Here is a 20,064-nt window from a genome sequence, read left to right as displayed (position 1 = left end):
GTTAGTCCCTGGATGTTCCCAGATTGATCGCTAGTGGAGTGGGTCGGGAGCAAGTGCTTTGAGGGCTGTGGTGAGGACCAGAGTGGTGCGGAGCACCAAGGCTAAGCGACCATCTTGGAGTCCTCGGGGCATGCGTCTTTGTGTCAAGCATTTTTTATGCCATATTGCTAACCAGGAGGAAAGGCATCTACAAGAGCTATGAAAACATCCATAGTGCATGAGTCCTTACTCACATAATGGAACTTATCTGCAAAAAAATTATGTTTTTGTTAAAACAACTGCAAATTACATCTACAAGAGCTATGAAAACATCCATAGTGCATGAGTCCTTACTCACATAATGGAACTTATCTGCAAAAAAAATTATGTTTTTGTTAAAACAACTGCAAATTATATTCTAATAGCATAAATAAATTGAAAGTTACTGCAGCTGTATTATTTTCAATAAAAACAAAGGCCCAGTAATAGTATGACTTGTAGCCTAAATATAACCAGTAATGCATAATGTCCAATTTAGTGGACAGATGATTCATTTAAATTTCTGCCCAAGATAAAATTGTTTCTCGTTAAATTTAATTCAAATATGTTTCTTTAGGGTGTTACTTGATCTTACCATATTTTTTTACCTCCAAAAGTATCCTCCTATAGCATGGTATTGGCAAGATATTCCTAAGATGCTCAGCCTTTCTGGGTTTCTGTCAATCATCTTGGTTTTTGAGAACATTTTGTAGTACTTACAATAGCTTTCCAGTGGGTGGCATAGTATGGGTTGACACAGTACAGCGTTCACTGTAATGGGTGATATGCAACTGTACAATCAGAACCCATGCATATACAAAAAAACTGCTTTTGAATAGCTGTCCACTGTAGTGACCACTAAGCATGAAAGAGTTAATGGGGCAGTCTATTCAATTAAGAGCGATCATGTCCCTTCCTAAAAAAAAGTTATCAGGTAAATCAGGCCCTAAAATCTTGTCACTTTTCAAAATATTTCAGTGTCTCCAGACTAACCTTTTTACAACCCTAAACTAATCAAAATAAGAAGTAAGAAATGCCCATTCATACCTTTAATCAGGTAACCTATCCTTTGCTTTTTGTATCCTAAAGCCTTTATGCTTAAAGTCGAAAAGTTAGGGGGTTAAAGGAGTTAAATTAATACCTAGGTATGGTATGGAGCGTTTGGCCCACACGAATGGGAGGGACTTTGCACTAGAGTTCTTGATATTACAGTATGCGGAGCATGCAAGTTTAGGATCAATGATTTGTTTTCATTTAATTAATCGTAGGAAACTGCTGTGAGATTATCTCAAATTGCTGGGAGGGACTGCGTGGGATTCGTAACCATAACGATTAAATCATCAACAAAAAAGCTCACCGTATGATCTGAGCCATGAAACGCAATGCCTGAAATTAAGGGGTCCTTTCTAATTTTTATAAGAATATAGAATATAATGACATAATTGCTGATTGCTACCAGTCCGTAATTCCATATTTTTGTAGTACCACCTCTAAGAATCCCCAATGCACTCAATCAAAAGCCCTCTCTGCTCCTTTCTTTAGATGCATGTGGTTTTACATTTTTCAAGACCATGTATCAGATAGAGCAGACGTCTAGTGGCGTCAGGGGCTTAGCATCCCGGTATAAAGCCCACTTGATCAGGTATGGTAAGAGAGGGAGCAAGCTGAAGGCATATAGTTTCACATCTGTGTTTAACAGAGAAATTGGTCTGCAATTTTGTGCAAACTGGGGGTCCTTACCAGGTTTTGGTATTGTCGTTATAATAGATTGTAATTTGTAACATTTCTTTGAGTAAGGAGCCAGAAGACACAGCATAATTGAAGAGGGTAGCTAAGAGAGAGGGGGAGAGAATTGTGGCGAATTGTGGCAAATTGTTTATAGTACTCATTTGTGTAGCCGCCTCCGAATAGTGACTTGTTGTTGTTGGGTAATGTCTTGATTGCCGATGCGATTTCTGAAGGGAAGAATGGTTCAGAAATAGATTAGAGTTGGGCTGGGGATAAGGTGGGGAGATCAACTGAATGGAGAAAAGTTATTATAGAAGTGTGAGAGGGTTTGGGGGTGTATATATCATGTTGTAGATTGTATAGCTAGCAATAGTAATCACTAAATGCATTTGCTATATCCTGTGGGTTGACCAATGAAGCATTAGTAGTGGTATGTCAAATTGAGGCTATTTTGGTTTAATGCATTGCTGTTTTACATGTCCAGCTAAAAGAGCTCAAGCTCTGTTCCCTAAAAAGTAATATGTCACTTTAGCTAGTTTTAAATTTAGATCATATTTATATAGTAAGAGGGAACAGAGTTTCTATCAGAGACTAGTGGAAAGGTTAAGTCTATTTTGCTGTTCTTTAAGTTTAATGAATGCTAGCGCCTCTTCTATTTGATGGGTCCTCTGGGTTTTGACAAAATAATTTAGCGTTATAAATATGCCTCTCATGTAGGCTTTGTAGGTGGCCCATAGCACAGATGTGGCGACATCTGGGGTGTTATTGGTTTCAAAGAATCTTTGATGGGCATCCTTGATCATCGGGTGGTATTTTGGATCTGCAACATGGGTAGAATTTAGTCTCCAGAGGCGGGGAATATTGGGCCTTCAAGGGTGTCCAAACTAAATGCTGATCAGGGCATGGCTAAACCACATTATGTAACCAACCATTGAAAACGAAATATGTTCAAGAGTCCATTTATCTGTGATGAAAAGGACTCTTCTGGAGTATGAGACTTGGGATGAGGAGTAATACGTGTATTCATGTTCCGCACCATATAAGGAATTCCGGATGTCATATAGGTTGTTATTGCGAAGAAAGCGATTTAAGGCCTATTGAGGTGGAATTTCGCCTAAAGAGGAGTCAAGTACAGGATCTCTGATGGGGTTAAAGTCCCCTCTGATTATTAAATCTCCACCTCTATGTGTGATTTGTTTAAGAAGGTGTTTGCAGAATTAGGGGCATACACATTCACTAGTGTGTACTAAAGATGGTTGATCTTGCAAATGATTATGTGAAAGTATCCTTGAGGGTCTGCAATTTCAGTTTGGAGTTGGAAATGCACTTTAACTCTTGTAGCTGTTATGACTCCATTCTTCTTTTTATCATTAGAGGCTAGGAGCACTATAGGGAAATGTTTCAGTTGGAAGCGTGTTGTCTTAGAGGAAGCAAAATACGTTTTCTGGATGGAAAGAGAGAGCGTCTCTTAGTAGTGTTGCTCTTTTTTAGGGCTGTTTAGTCCCCGGGTATTAAGTGAAACAATCTTGAAAGTCATGTCGGCAGTTAGAATTAAATGTACATGGTCGATTGGTTCTTTGGACAGAATGCTGTAGTTGTCCCACAAATTCCATGGAATGTGTTAAATTAGAGTGCAGGCTGTGCGTAGGTAATAGGAGAAGGCATCAATCTGAATAGGTTAATAGAGTAAGCTCACTAAGGATTGGCCTAGAGTTGCCATAAATTCCGTAAAGGTTTTTGGAGCAGTGAAAACTGGTAAAATAAACAGGAACAAATACAAAAAGGGTATAAAAAATGATTGCTAAACATTTGAGAGAGATGGCCAGTATTTACTGTTGCAAAGACTTGAAGGTAAATGAACAACCATACCAGCAACAGGGTGATATGGTAAAACAGAGTTTTTTGTAGTCAAATCTGGTGGGAGTTGACTGAGGTACTCCAACTATCATCACAGAGGGAATGGTGTAAGGCAATCACCCAAGCCTGTAGATTCTACTGTCAAGTCCACTCCTCTTCTATATGTTGCAGTGTTTGTGGAGTGGATGATTGGTCATCTACTGGCAGAATGTGCCATTTTTTGAGCAGGGCTAAGCAAGCGTCTAGGCCGCAGATCATGAAGGACTTGCCATATCGTTTAATTGTAGGCTTAGTGGGAAATTCCCATTGATACCCTATGCTGTTGTTCCAGAGGGCTTTAGTGATGGACACTAATTTTTTTTTTTTGTTGAGTAGTGTCGCCTGTATGCGATGCAGGGAATGATGGAGAATTCCTCACCATGGACATCAATTTCTCCTTTATGTGATAGAAGTCAATGTGCGCAAGCACATCTCTAGGAACAGACTCGGGCAAATATGGTGGTTGAGGGATCCTGTATGCCCTGTCTATGGCCAATTCCAGGTCAGGAATCTTTGGGAGATGTTTCATAAGTGTATGACACCAGGACCGTTCCTGGAATGCCACAAAATGTTATGTTATTTCATCAAATCTGCTATCTTTGGTTTCAGATGCTGATGCTCTGTGTCATGGTCTGTATGTATCATTATGGGCCAATAATATTTCTCCGATTTTAGATACTATATGTGTTAAATTTGCTGATCATTTTCTTCTACAGTCACAGTGGGGAGATTGCTGCCGAGCGGTCAGCATGCAGGGGCAACAGTGCATTCATCATGGCTAACTCGGTATGAAAAGAAGAGCACACAGAAGCAGGCCTCAATAAAAATCCACTTCTTGGCTCACTTCTCATTTCCCAGCGGTGCTCCTTCTAATCAGCTATGGAAGTGAGGCTTGAAATCGCCTTATTCAAACCTTACCTCCGTGGTGATTGTGTAGGCCTTAATGCTACATGTGTAGTGAGGCACTATTACCAAAACTTTGAAATGACTAATATATATATTATTATTATCATCCTATGGCTTATTTATGTATTTATCACACTTGAACTTCTCTCTCTGGGCAGGGGGCTGGGGGTGCGTGGATAGAGAACTTCTCTCTTGGGTGAGAGGGCGCTGAATGGAATCTTTGCCCATGGTGAAAGAATGTCTAGTTTCCCCATTGACATGTATTATTATATACAATATTAAAAGGATTTTGTTATATTTGTTTGATAAGAAATTGACTGTTGATCTCGCCAGAAATCTTTTGAGCTGACAACTTCTGTGTTCTATGCCTGTGCTGACTATAATTAGTTCCATTGCTCATAGTTAGCACAATTCTGTGGTTGTATCCTGTTTCTGTTGTCCTCCACAGAAGTGTGAATAAGGGGCCTTTCACATGAACGATCCGATCAGATCCGCCTGTCAGTTTTTTAGGCGGACCTGATCGGATCCTCCATGCATCCCTATGGGGCAGCAGATGTCAGCGGAGACATCTCCGCTGACACACGCTGCTATCCGATCTGATCCTGTCCGTGAAATCTGGACGGATGGAAACCCTATTTTTGGGATTGATGGGATCGGATGAGAATGAACAGGCGGTCCGTTCACATCCGATTCCCCCATAGAGGACAGCGGGGATCTGACAGCTCTGTCTCCAAACACAGAGCGGAGACCGAGCTGCCATCCGCCTGCTCAGCGGGGATCGGCGGATCGATCCCCGCTGAGCAGAACGGAGTCCGCTGGCGGATGCAGACAGTGTGAAAGGACCCTAAGTGTTGTCATCCTTAGACTGAAAGTGTTACTGGCAGAATCACCAGGTAAAACGACAGGGGAAAAAGCCTGAAAAAAAAAGAAAACAAATGCAGTCGCCACGTCTAAGGTCTGGTAAGCTGCAATATATTCCCAAATAATGCCGAGCAATAAATAAAAAAAAATACAGGCTATGTTTTAAATGTGCAACAAAGTGCTTAAAATATACGTGAACCTCCAATGTATGAATATGTGCTAGATAAAAAAAAATATAGGATCATGCATCTATATTGCATATAAAAAGCTTAAATAATTATATTGTGCAGTAAAAAAAAGTCCATATAATATAGTGTAGAAAAAAAGTCCATATAAATATAAAGTGCTGTCACGAACAAACCTTTCCCAAAAAACTTTTTTGAGAAAGGATTGTTTGTGACAGCACTTTATATTTATATGGACTTTTTTCACTGCACAATATAGTTATTTAAGCTATTTATATGCAATATACGGTAGCTGTATGATCCTATATTTTTTTATCTAACACATATTCATACATTGGAAGTTCACGTATATTTTAAGAACTTTATTGTATTTATTTAATTTATTGCGAGGCATTATTTGGGAATATTTTCTTACACTTATGAGATAGTGAAGTGCATGCAGCATTAAATTTTACACATCTTGGTTGCTCGCAGGACTATATAATTATTTATGGTAAGCTGCATTGTAAATAAAAGATTTAGAGATATCAAAAGAATAATTGTCAAAAAATTGTAAACATTCATGTGAGAGCCTGTACTAAGCAATATATTAAAAATTTACCTTTTGTGACATTTTAGTGTGTATAATTTTACTTGCTAGTCAAATGTTTGCCATGTTTGTATCCAAAGTAATTATTGTTATTTATTGTATAGTAATTTTGTATTGTAGGTGGTATGGATAACTGCAACACTACCATATGTGGTACTGTTTGTTCTCCTCATTCGTGGTGTAACACTGCCTGGCTCTTTCAAAGGCATTAGTGCATATCTTCACATAGACTTCAGAAGACTTAAAGAACCTGGCGTAAGTGTTTTTTTTTTTTTTTTTTTTTTACCTTTATGTCTCTTGCATGTTTTGAGCAAATATAATTTAAAGAATTGTATTAGGATTTACTGCACTGTATAGAAAAATCTGGTATCAAACTAATTCACAATAGTCTTTTATTTCAGGATCTTGTGATGATGTTTAATAACTCATGAAGCTCACAAACAGTAACATTTGTAAGCACACATCAAGAATATTTGTATTTTTTGTACTTACCAAATACAATGGTGAAGTCAAATGTTACTCTGCAGTGACTTGCCTCTCATATTTGACAGCCAGTGCAAATATTTTTATAAATAATTTTTTTAATACTGTAAATGTTTCTGACAATTACTTTTTTTTTTTGTTTAACAATAATCTTTATTGGTTAAAAATAAGCAATACACCAGTCATTGCCATTATGCACTGTATGAGTATGATATGTCACAAATACATCACATGTAGCAGTATTACAAACATAACATATAGATTAGATTAAATTTTTTTATGCACATAGAGCCTCGTCAATGAGGCTTGGAGTCCATCACCCCTAATGAGCACAAACCGTGACCAGACTCCCTGCTTTCAAACAGCTATGAGCCCCAAGGGCTTACCTTTGGCGTGTAATATACAAACAAATAATGAACTTTAATAACCATAACTACTTCCTCTTACTGCACTTGGGGTGGAAGTAGCAGCTTTCCTCCTCCTAATTCTGTCATGACTGTGATCCTCATAGCTAGGTTGACATATTAACTAATTCAACAACATGGCAAGGACTAATAATATACCTTACACTTATCCTACTTCTTATTATATGTAGGAGTTATGGAGATAGGAGTTAGGAGATAGTGCATGCTAATATTTCTTTAAAGGGACATTATGTGTTGACCCTGTTAACAACTGCCACTATGTTTGGTGGAGAGCGTGACTTCCACTTCTTAGTAATGACAATGCTGGCAGCAAATAATTAGGGAAGGGAAGGGAATTTAGGGAAGTATTCCACTCCTTTACTTAGAAGCTAATAAATTAAAATAGTGCAGCACAATAAATATTCATATATTTAAAAAAAATGTAAAGCTTATAAAATATATAGGAGAAAGTCCAAACAAAAAAGTTAATAAAAAAGATTCCGGATGGTGCAAAGTGGTGTCTCTAGATTGAACATGCAAGTGTCATATAATGTGCAGCACCTTCACCATAGAGACAGATGGCCGCTCACCTTAGGACCATGACCCCCAGAACCAACAGAACAATCAAACAAGCATTCCCATGAAGGGATCTAATAGTCTCCCAATGGTCTGACAAAGTCCTGCCTAGGATGTAAAGCATAAAGGAGAAGGAGCCAGGCATGACGTCATCCAAGGCCATCTTACTGGATTATATGTGAATACACAGAACTCTCCTATATGAACTTGTGACAAGTGCAAGAATTGTAAGTGGTTTTACATTTATTGAATAAATGATTATATAACAGAGAGCACTAGATTCTTTCTATTTGCTTCTATATTGCTATCCAGGATCCTACAGAGGAATTGGCTGTCTCAGATCCACTCAGTCCATTGGGAGACTATTAGATCCCTTCATGGGAATGCATGTTTGACCATCAGAGGTTCAGAGGGTCATGGGCCTAAGGTGAGCAACCATCTGTGTGTATGGTGGAGGTGCTGCACATTATATGACACCACTTTACACCATCCGGAATCTTTTTTATTAACTTTTTATGGAAATTTATTTGAACTTTCTCTTTTATATTATATAAGATTTATATGTTTTTTGATATATGAATATATCTTTCGCTGCACTTTTTACATTTTTTTTAGTTTATTTGGAGGTGTTGTGTAATTGGCCTTAAATGTTCAGGTGCAATTAATAGTATTTACTAAGGATTGTTTACGCTGATTATTTTTAGTTTATATATACTTAGAAGTGCCAAGGCTGGTGAAATAGGTTTGTCTATATCCGAACCCTCTGAGATAATCCAGCCTACATCCTTCCAAAAATATTTGAGTCTGTCACACCTCCATAAAATGTGGAGTAAATTTCCTGCTTGATTCCAATGCCTCCAACATAGGGGGTTGGACTCTGGATAGAATTTGTGTAGTTTTACTGGAGTCATGTACCATCTTTAAAGTATTTTCTGTGAGTTGTCCCAGTAGTCTATACATGCAGGTGAGTTGCTATTGATTTTTATGGCCCTAAACCATTGTGATAATAGAAAGCTTTGTTGGAGGTCTTTTTCCCACTTAATCATGGAATTTAGCTTTTTATTTATTGGATGCTGACTACAATATTTAGAAAAGAAACAGATGCCTTTGGGCATCTTAGAAAGTTTTCTCATAAGAAACCTCCTTATCTTATGGGGCACATCAATATGCCTGGTAGGGTTTGAGATCATAAAATGTTAAATTTGGTTGATTTTGAAACTATCAGCAATAGTCGCCTCCCCTAATTCCTCCATAATAAAGTTTACTCCTCTTTCTGCCCATTTCTGGACTGCAAAGTATGTGATTAGATATTCAAAAAAAGAACTATGGATGGGATTTTATAAAGCACCAATTAACATCACTAATCTGGTAAAATCCCATAAGTTTATTCTATAACAAGTTAAAAACCAATATATGAAAACACATTCATACAAAGTGCAAGTACATGATCTGTATAAAGTATAAGAACCAAAAAATCTACATCCATACCAAGGACGAAAAAGCCCAAGCGAGACCCCTATGCATTTCAACTCACTGAGTCTTCTTCAGGGATTCTTTTAAACAATAAGATGGATAGAATCTGAGAAATAAAAAACAATAAAAAAAGCACAGAGAATGTATCAGTATACAACATGTAAACTTCACAAACATTACTCAGTGCCCCATAAAATCCCATCCATAGTTCTTCTTTTTACATATTGGGATGTGGCACCAATAATACTGGGTACTTTAGGCTTATTTGATAGGTTTGATCTGGGATTAGATATTCATGTGCTCTCAACAGAATATTAGTTCTTTGGGAGCTATTTAGATTGCTTTTCATTCTAGTTAGTGTGGGCCAAACACATAAGGTTGCTTTAATTGTTGGATTGTCCGGTGGTGAATGATTATGCTGTATGCACAAGGCCATCAGTAAGGCGAAAAGATAATGCCCAGGGGTGACTTCCCTTTCCACCTCTGCCAAAAGTTTATCTTCCTGACAGGAAAGCCAGAATCGAGGCTGATCTAATAATGTCGCCTGATTAAATGCTTGCACGTTTGCAAGACCCAAAATCCCTAGTTGTTTGGGTGTGTATAGGATCTGCATTGCGATTCAAGTTTTTTTTCCCCTGTAAAGATACATTTTCTCAGTAAGGCAGCTAGACTGGAAAAAAGAGGGAGGAAAAAGGTATCAGGAGTGACCTAAAGTAATAGATTAATTTTGGTAATATTTGCATTTTGTAGGCAGAAATGCGCCCAATGCAGGAAATTTGAGTTTTACCTGAAGTTTAGTGTGTAAAGATTGGATATTGGAGATGGTAATTGTATGTCAATTGAATGTAATGGATGGAGAATCCCAATTATATGCATAACACTTAGACGTGTTTACCTTGTAGAAGGAGACTTTGCCAAACCATGATAACATTTCTTGCACTGCTATCAGAGAAACATGTGGCTAAGATAATGTCAAAATAATATTGTCTGCAAACAGACCCAATTTGTGTTCTCTTCTACCAATATTAATACCTGATATGGAGGTGTGGGATTTAATATGCTCTGCCAGAGGTTCAATAGTCAGAGAAAATATTATGGGAGAGAGGGGACAGCCCTACCGTGTCCCATTAGATAATTGGAATTTGGAGGACAACATCCCTGACGTAAATTCTTGTGCTGTAGAATAGGTGTAAAGGGACATGATGGCTGAATGCATAAAACTTGATATTCCAAATTTCAACAAGGTTTGAGAGAGGTAACCCTAATGCTCTCTGTCAAATGCCTTTTCGACATCTAGTGCTAAAAAGAGATGAGGTTTTTGAGATAGTTCTGCAAATCTAATCAAGTCAACCATTCTCCTGGTCCCATCAGATGCCTGCCAGCCTTTGACAAACCCTACTTGGTCCAACCCTAATAACATAGGTGTAACTTCCACCATTCTGTTTGCAAGAATTGTTCGCATATATCTTGAGATCAGAATTCAGTAGAAATATAGGCATGACATTTTTTGTAATAAAGGGGTCTTTCCCAGATTTTTGAAGGATCACTATTACAGCTTGAAGCATCTCCTTTGGAAAAGATCCCATAGCTGCTGAATCATTAAAACATTCTGTTAGATGTGCAGCAAGGGAATCAGCAAAGGCTTTATAATATTCAGCTGAAAACCCATCAGCTCCAGAGGAGTTATGTAGTGGCAGCTCCCTAATCACTGCCATAATATCCTCCATTGCAATAGGTTGATTAAGTTGTTGGAGGGCCTCATTATCCGTCATGGGCAGACATAGAGAATTAGGAAATGTATTTATATCCTCTTCCGATGGGTGATAAGTATCAGAATACTTGTTGAGGTTATATAGGGACTGAAAATATTCCCCAAAGGCATTTGCTATTTCCTGCGTGTTGTAGAAAAAAGAGTTTGTCTTATAACCTTTAAGAGGATAGCTTGGTTTTTGCCTGACACTGTTTTAATTGCTTCGCTAGGACCTTGCCTGTCTTATTTAGACAGTAATTTAGAATTTTATTTTATTTTATTTTAATTTTCTTAAAAGCATTCTTTTTTTTTTGTCTAGCGAAGTTCATTATCGGGTTGTTCCTACAATGCCAATGAGCTTACCAACCAATCTAAGTGAGGTCAAATCCTGTGTTCCTTGCATAAATCTAAAGTTGATCATGTTCACTTCCAGGAGACCCATTTTCGTTCTGAGCATATACCTCATTGTAACCATTGATACTATACTAGATGGTTTCACAGTACTTTCTCTAAGGCAAAGGAAGTCTCTTTTGCCATCCATAAACATATCCCCATTCACCTTGTGAAGCCTCTTACTGACCCTGATGGTTGTTATCTGTTTCTTAAGTTTACTCTTTGAGGAAGAATGTTTACAGTGGCAACTTTGAACATATGGAACCGAAGCCAGGTCTTACAGTAGCTGCTACTCAATACCTCGGCCTTCTTGTGGATTTTCCAAAAGGCACGACTATAGTAGTGGGGAACTTTAACCTTGCCTTGACTCTTCTTCTCAATGAACACATGTGCCATACGGACAATTAAATAAGCTTAAAAAACCACTCCGTGACTATTGTTCAGTTTATTTTTGGAGGGTCTTGTATCTGAAAGATAAAAACTATTTATTTTTTTTCTTTGGCTCTTCACTATAGTTGATTGGACAATTTTTTCTCTAATCACCATGTTTTGGAATGGAAGCCTTCAGTGGATATCGGGTCCTTTGTGTTGTCTGACCATTCCCCTATATTTTTTACTATGGATGTTCCTCAAACCCAGCGAACCAAATTGACTTGGAGCTGTAATGTCTCTTTGCTATCAAACCCAACTTGCAATCAAGAGGTAATAGGTACAATTAGAAAATTTTTGTTTGATCACCAAAGTAATAAGACCTCTTTACACACACAGTGGGGAGCTTTGTAAGCTGTCCTATGGGGGGGGTCCTCATTCAATATGGTGCAAAACTTAAAAAAGGAGCATTCTCAGGCTATGCAGGGCAGTCTCCATAGACTTCACTATTTGGAAACTGAACATAAATGGGTTCCTTCACCTGAACTGCTGGTCGTTATTTCCTCCATTGAGTCATCTTTCTTACAGTTACGTGAAGTTGCCCATCACAGCTACTATGAGAAGATCTCTTTTAGCAGATATAGGTACGGGAACAAATGTAGTAGACTTTTGGCTCTCCCACCCGCATACTTCGCAAACCTACATTTCCAGTTTTAGGACACATGGGGTGACCTTATGCTTCACCTCTGGTGCTCCTCTAAACATTTCGGGAATTTTTCTTGTCTCTGTATAATTTATCTCCTCACTCCCCAGACTCAGATTCTGGCGCCTAAGCTTGCCACCTTTGTGACTACATTGAGGACACATCTCTTCCTTTTCTAGATAACACCAATAGGAACTCTCTTGAATACCAAATCCCCATGGAAGAGCTTTTATCTGCTGTGGCCTCTATTTCCTCTGGTAAAAGCCTGGGCCCAGATGTGTTCACCCCTAAATTTAAAAAAAAACGAATAAACTTTATAAAGTAACACCTTGCTCCATTTTTACTTAAGGTCTTGAAATACATTTCTGAGGATCCTCAGTTTTTGTCTCAAACTTTGAAAGCTCATACATCTCTTATTCTAAAAGCATCCATCATTAAGTTCCAGCTATCGCCCTATTTCGCTTATTGCCATAGAGTTGAAATTATAAGCCAAAATGGTCACCTCCCAACTAAGGCCTCTTTCACCTATGCTTATACATACAGACCAGGTAAGGTTTATTCAGGAGTGGGAGGCAAGAAATAACACTTTCAAAACTTTTTTACTTATGAACCATGCCCAAGTAGCAAACCCATCTTGTCTTCTTATTGTGGATGCGGAGAAGGCATTGGATCGGGTCAGCTGGTTGTCTCTTAGACAAACGGTCTTACAAAACAGAGTGGGTCCTTTCCCTACTGCAGAAAATTCTTACTTTATTTTTATTTTTTCAATAGTTTTTATTATTTTAAATTTAATGTGCACAAACATCCATAAAAATATTTCATATTTCAACGCATTCTCATTACCCTGTCCCTAATCCCTCCACCCTTCCTGTGAACTATGTTGCATTCAGTCTCCTATATCTCTATTTACCTTTGCCAGACGTCGTTATCTATAATCCCCTAAAGCCCTCAGTCTGTCCATAATTCTGTGTAATCGTTAGTCTCTTTAAACTCTGCCCATTTTCTCCATTTACCAGAAAAGTTAGTTGTTTGTTCCTCATTTCTGCTGCTCAAATATTCCATGTTATATATATAATCGACTCTTCAACACCATTCTCTTATAGTAGGGCCTTCTATCTCTAACCATTTTTTTGGGATTGTCCCTTTTGCTGCATTCAGCAGATTAAAGGACAATCATATTTTTTTATTGCTTTAAAGTTGTATCTGATTTATGAAACAAACAGGTCCATGGATCATCTATGGCGTTAATTTCTGTGATTTCCCTAATAAGTTGTTGCACTTTCAGCCAATAATTCTGGATCTTAGGACATTCCCACCAGATATGTAACATTGCACCTTGTGTCCCACATCCCCTCCAACACAAGTTTGGTTTCTCTGGCTGACATTTATATGCTTTTACCGGTGTTATATACCATCGTGATAGACATTTATAATTCGTTTCAATGGTATTCACATCTATGGCAGAGCAATGTGTGACTCTCAGTATAGCCCTTACTTCGTGCTCCTTTAACTGTGTTCCTATCTTTTTTCCCTTTTTTTCTATAAATGGGGTTTTCCTCGATCCCACACTCTCTGTCAACATCCCATAATTCTGAGATATTCCATGTTTTACCTTCCACCAGCTTTTCCACCAGGTTTAGCTCCTTCTCAGATCTAATAGGTTGAGGCAGGGATCTCACAAAATGTTTTAATTGCAAATATCTCCATTCGTTTAACCACTTGCCGACCAGGTCATAGCCAAATGACGGCTACAGCGCAGTCGGCTTATTCTGGGAGGGCGTACAATGACGTCCTTCCAGAATCGCTTTGTCAACAAACAGGTGCATGTTTGGTTCAGTTCTCTCCTCTCCTCTCACGCTGTACACAGCGATCGAACAGCGTGCAAGGAGAGGAGGGAGGCTACAGCTCATCCCTGCCTCATCCATGCCTCCATCATAAAACAGTCATGCCTCAATCATACCTCAGTCTTGCACATCCATGCCTCAATCATGCCTATCTCTGCCTCAATCAGGCCTCATCCATGTCCATTCGTGCCACATCCATACCTCATCTGTACCCACCAAAGCCACCTCATGCTCATCCATGGCTCATCCATGCCACATCTGTGCTCATCCGTGCCACATCCATGCCATGTCACTGCTCATCCATGCCACCTTAGGGCTCATTCCGTGCCACTTTCATGCCACATCACTGCTCATTCTTGCCACATCCATGCCATGCCAGTGCTCATCCATGTTACATCAGTGCTCATTCGTGCCATGTCAGTGCACATCCGTGCCACATCCATGCCATATCAGTGCTCATCTGTGCCACATCCATGCCACGTCAGTGCTCATCCATGCCACATCAGTGCTCATCTGTGCCACATCCATGCCAGGCCAGTGCTCATCCATGCCTCATCCATGCCACATCAGTGCTCATCTGTGCCACATCCATGCCATGTCAGTGCTCATCTGTGCTGCATCCATGCCACGCCAGTGCTCACCTGTGCCACATTCATGCCATGTCAGTGCTCTTCCCTGCCACATCCATGCCACATCAGTGCTCATCCATGCCACATCAGTGTTAATCCCTGCCACATCCATGCCACGTCAGTGCTCTACCGTGCCACATTCATGCCATGTCAGTGCTCATCCGTGCCACATCCATGCCACATCAGTGATCATCTGTGCCAAATCCATGCCACATCAGTGCTCATCTGTGCAACATCAGTGCCACTACAGTGCTTATTAGTGCCCTACGGTGCCTCACAAAATTGTAATGGATAGTCAGGAAATGACGGTGTTCCCTGCATGTTGGGCCTCTATCTGTGGCTAGGCTGTGTAAAAGTCTCACACATGTGGTATAACCATACTCAGGAGGAGTAGCAGAATGTATTTTGGGTTGTCATGTTTACTATGTACATGCTATGTGTTAGAAATATCTTAGAAATGGAAAACTTTGTGTAAAAAAAAAAATGCATTTTCATTTTCTTTCCACAATTTCCAAAAGCTTGTGAAAAAATTACATGTTCAAAAGATGCATTATACCTCCTAGAGTATGTGTTGGGGTGTTTGCTTTCCAATATTGGGTCATTTTGTGGGCATTTCCATTGTCCTGGTGCTCCAGTGCCTTCAAAAGTGTGATAGGTTGTTACAGGAAATTATATGTGTATTTTTTGCTCCTAGAACACCTGGAGGCGCTACTTGGATGTATTTTGGGGTGTAGTTACAAGTTGACAATTTTGTAAAAAAAAAAATGAAAAAATCTTAATTTTTCAAAGAATTGTGGAAAAAATAACAACTTCAAAAAACTCACCATGCCTCTAAGCGCCGGTTCACATTACCGCAACGCTACTTGCAGGGGCGACCTCCGAGATCGCGGTGCGAGCAGTGCGCCGCGACCTCGGAGCGGCCGCCACGGACTTCATAACATTGAAGTCTATGGCGGTCGCCCCAAAGAAGCTCCGGACCCTTTTTCTAGGTCGGAGCGACTTGTGTCGCTCCTATTAGAACGGGTCCGCAGCTTCCCTATGGGAGGCGACCTGCCGCGACCTGTGAGGCGACCAGGTCGCCTCACAGGTCGCCCCAGTGTGAACCGGAACTTACTAAATAAATTGGAATGTTTACTTTCCAAAAAGGGGTCATTTGGGGGGTATTTGTACTTTACTGGCTTGTTAGTGTCTCACGAAATGAGATTGGCCGTCAGTACATCAGGTGTGATCAATTTTCAATGATTGGCATCATAGCTTGTAGACTCTATAACTTTCCCAAAGACCAAATAATATATACTTATTTGGGTTATTTTTACCAAAGATATGTAGCAGTATAACTTTTGGCCAAAATTTATGAAGAAAAATTACTAAATTTGCAACATTTTATAACCGAAAGGAAGAAAAATGCATTTTTTCATTTATAGCGCAAAAAATAAAACATCCAATGATGATTAATTACCACCAAAAGAAAGCTCTATTTGTGTGAAAATTGAGTAATTGTCATTCAAAATGGTAGAGCACTGAAAGCTAAAAATTGGTATGGTTAGGAAGGGGGTTTAAGTGCCCAGTGGGTAAGTGGTTAAGTGGTTAATATCATGTCCCCCCCCCCTCTCCCATATTATTGAGTTTGTGATTTGACCTAATCTTTACACTGTTTGTCATATCTTTTAATTGTGTATTTTTTTATCCAATTTCCAAATTGTTTCTCATTTCCAGGTGCAAAGTATTTTGTGCCTTCTAATGGTAATAACAGAGTTAATTTCCCACATGGCTTGTCTATATAACTTATCCCAAGTCCTGTAAACAACTCTTGTTATCTTGTTATCTCATGTGTATCTTCATGTATCACCCTTGATTTTGATGGAATCCAAATATTCTTATCTAATAAGTTCCATTTAATGTACAAACCCAATTCCCAAAAAGTTGGGACACTGTACAAATTGTGAGTAAAAAAGGAATGGACTAATTTACAAATCTCATAAACTTATATTTTATTCACAATATAATATAGATAACATATCAAATGTTGAAAGCGAGACATTTTGAAATGTCATGCCAAATATTGGCTCATTTTGGATTTTATGAGAGCTACACATTCCAAAAAAGTTGGGACAGGTAGCAATAGGAGGCCGGAAAAGTTAAATGTACATATAAGGAACAGCTGGAGGACCAATTTGCAACTTATTAGGTCAATTGGCAACATGATTGGGTATAAAAAGAGCCTGTCAGAGTGGTAGTGTCTCTCAAAAGTCAAGATGGGCAGAGGATCACCGATTCCCCCAATGCTGCGGCGAAAAATAGAGGAGCAATATCAGAAAGGAATTTCTTAGAGAAAAATTGCAAAGAGATTGAAGTTATCATCATCTACAGTGCATAATATCATCCAAAGATTCAGAGAATCTGGAACAATCTCTGTGCGTAAGGGTCAAGGCCAGAAAACCATACTGGATGCCCGTGATCTTCGGACCCTTAGACGGCACTGCATCACATACAGGAATGCTTCTGTAATGGAAATCACAACATGGGCTCAGGAATACTTTCAGAAAACATTGTCGGTGAACACAATCCACCGTGCCATTTGCTGTTGCTGGCTAAAGCTCTATAGGCCAAAAAAGAAGCCATATCTAAACATGATCCAGAATCGCAGGTGTTTTCTCTGGGCCAAGGCTCTTTTAAAATGGACTGTGGCAAAGTAGAAAACTGTTCTGTGGTCAGACGAATCAAAATTTGAAGTTCTTTTTGGAAAACTGGGACGCCATGTCATCCAGACTAAAGAGGACAAGGACAACCCCAGTTGTTATCAGCGCTCAGTTCAGAAGACTGCATCTCTGATGGTATGGGGTTGCATGAGTGTGTGTGGCATGGGCAGCTTACACATCTGGAAAGGTACCATCAATGCTGAAAGGTATATCCAAGTTCTAGAACAAAATATGCTCCCATCCAGATGTTGTCTCTTTCAGGGAAGACCTTGCATTTTCCAACATGACAATGCCAGACCACATACTGCATCAATTACAACATCATGGCTGCGTAGAACAAGGATCCAGGTACTGAAATGGCCAGCCTGCAGTCCAGATCTTTCACCCAAAGAAAACATTTGGCCCATCATAAAGAGGAAGATGCAACAAAGAAGACTTAAGACAGTTTAGCAACTAGAAGCCTGTATTAGACAAGAATGGGATAACATTCTTATTCCTAAACTTGAGCAACTTGTCTCCTCAGTCCCCAGATGTTTGCAGACTGTTATAAAAAGAAGAGGGGATGCCAAACAGTGGTAAACATGGCCTTGTCCCAACTTTTTTGAGATGTGTTGATGCCATGAAATTTAAAATCAACTTTTTTTTCCCTTAAAATGATACATTTTCTCAGTTTAAACATTTGATATGTCATCTATGTTGTATTCTGAATAAAATATTGAAATTTGAAATTTCCACATCATTGCATTCTGTTTTTATTCACAATTTGTACAGTGTCCCTACTTTTTTGGAATCGGGTTTGTACATTCAATTTTACCCATCTTTTATCTGCGTTTCTTTTTGTCCACTCTATCCTGCGTGAAATTATGACTGCCGTGTATTATCTTTTAATATTTAGTGCGGCTGATCCCCCCTGTATTTACCTCTACTGAGAGTCGCATATTGCAACCTGGGCTTTTTCCCCTGCCAGATGAAATTCAGTTCCATTGTCTTTATTATTCTAAAGCAGTGGTTCTCAAATCCGGTCCTCGGGACCCACCAACAGGCCAGGTTTGCAAGATAACTAAATTACATCACAGGTGATCTCATTTGCTTCTCAGTGATTGCAGTATTCTAGTCTGCATCCCCCAAGGTAATACTTAAAATCTGGCCTGTTAGTGGGTCCCGAGGACCGGATTTGAGAACCACTGTTCTAAAGTAGGCCGGTGAAATCTGTATAGTATTTTAGGCAATATCATCATCTTAAATGTATTTATTCTCCCTAGCCATGAGAGTGGGTGACTCAATATTTTTTTAATGTCGGATTTTATTTAATTTAACATGGGTAATTAATTGGCTTGGTATAAGTTTCCCAGTAATGGATTTAGATTTATCCCCAGGTACCTTAACTTGGATTTTGCCCAGGTGAAAGGGAATTCTCTCTGCAGCGCCAATTCTTCTTTTTCATTTACCCCAATATTCAAAATGTCTGACTTTATTAGATTTATTTAAAAATTTGATAGTTCACCGTAACTCTTCAACTCCTTGATAATACTTGGAAGGGTTACTCTGGGGTTAGTAATATAGAATAGAATTTCATCTGCGAATGCGGCAACTTTTTGTTCCGCCTGTCCGACCTTCACTCCCCTTATGTCTGTATTATTTCTAATAGTCGCTAGTAAAGGTTCCAATGACAGGACGAACAACAATGGCGAAAGAGGACATCCCTGTCCTGTCCCATTGCACACTTAAAATTGAGTTGATAACTCACTGTTTACTTTTACCCAGGCTGATGGATTCCTATATAATGCTTTTATCCATTGGGAGATTCTTGGGCCTATACCCAAATCCTTTAATGTTTCGATCAAGGACACCCAGCCTACCCTGTCAAAAGCTTTCTCTGCATCAACTGACAACAGAAGAGCAGGGGTATCATGTCCACTTGCCTTATGGAATAACAGTTGTGTTCTAATCCCATTATCTTTTCCCTCTCTCCCTGGAACAAAACCTGTTTGGTTTGCATGGTTTTGCATATAATTTTGTATCAGCGTTTAATAGCGCTATGGGTCTATAATTAAAGCATAAGGTGGCGTCTTTTCTATCTTTAGGCACTACTGTTAGATGGGCCTGTAATGATTCTTCTCTCATCTCCCACTTATTTTCTTTCTCGTTCTTATATGAACAGAGTTTTGGGACCAATATTTTCTTGAACCTTTCATAACGGGTTGTATACCCATCTGGGCCAGGGCTTTTCCCCGTCGCAGAATTTTTTAAGGCTTCCCTTATCTCCTCCTGATAAATTGGTGTTACTAATGTTGTTAATTTGTTATCTACTACTTTGGGAAGTTCTGATTCCTTTATGTATTTTTCTATTCTTTGTTTTCTGTATTGTTCCAAATCATGTGTTTCCTTTTGACTTACAGTATATAAAGTATTATAATAATTTTGAAATGGTTCAGCTATTTCTGTTGTTGACTGTAACATTTCTCCAATTCATTTATTTTACCCTGCCACCCCATCCAGTTGTTTTAGTGGCTGTTCAGAGGAGGGTACGTTGATGCACATATTCTGGAACTGTAGAC

At 39.1% G+C, this 20,064-nt stretch overlaps 1 protein-coding gene across 1 annotated transcript in view; it reads left to right on the top strand.

Annotated features, from left to right (window-relative positions):
• Positions 1-20,064, top strand: part of SLC6A2 (solute carrier family 6 member 2) — a 670,903-nt gene that overhangs the window by 191,871 nt on the left and 458,968 nt on the right. The window contains exon 5 of the mRNA XM_082270398.1: positions 6,304-6,438. Within this exon, the coding sequence (XP_082126524.1) occupies positions 6,304-6,438 (135 nt within the window). The remainder of the gene's footprint in view (positions 1-6,303; positions 6,439-20,064) is intronic.

Source organism: Pelophylax lessonae (genome assembly GCF_965119305.1).
Source record: "Pelophylax lessonae genome assembly, chromosome: 10".
Classification (NCBI taxonomy): Eukaryota; Metazoa; Chordata; class Amphibia; order Anura; family Ranidae; genus Pelophylax; species Pelophylax lessonae.
This window is presented reverse-complemented; position numbering and strand designations above follow the sequence as displayed.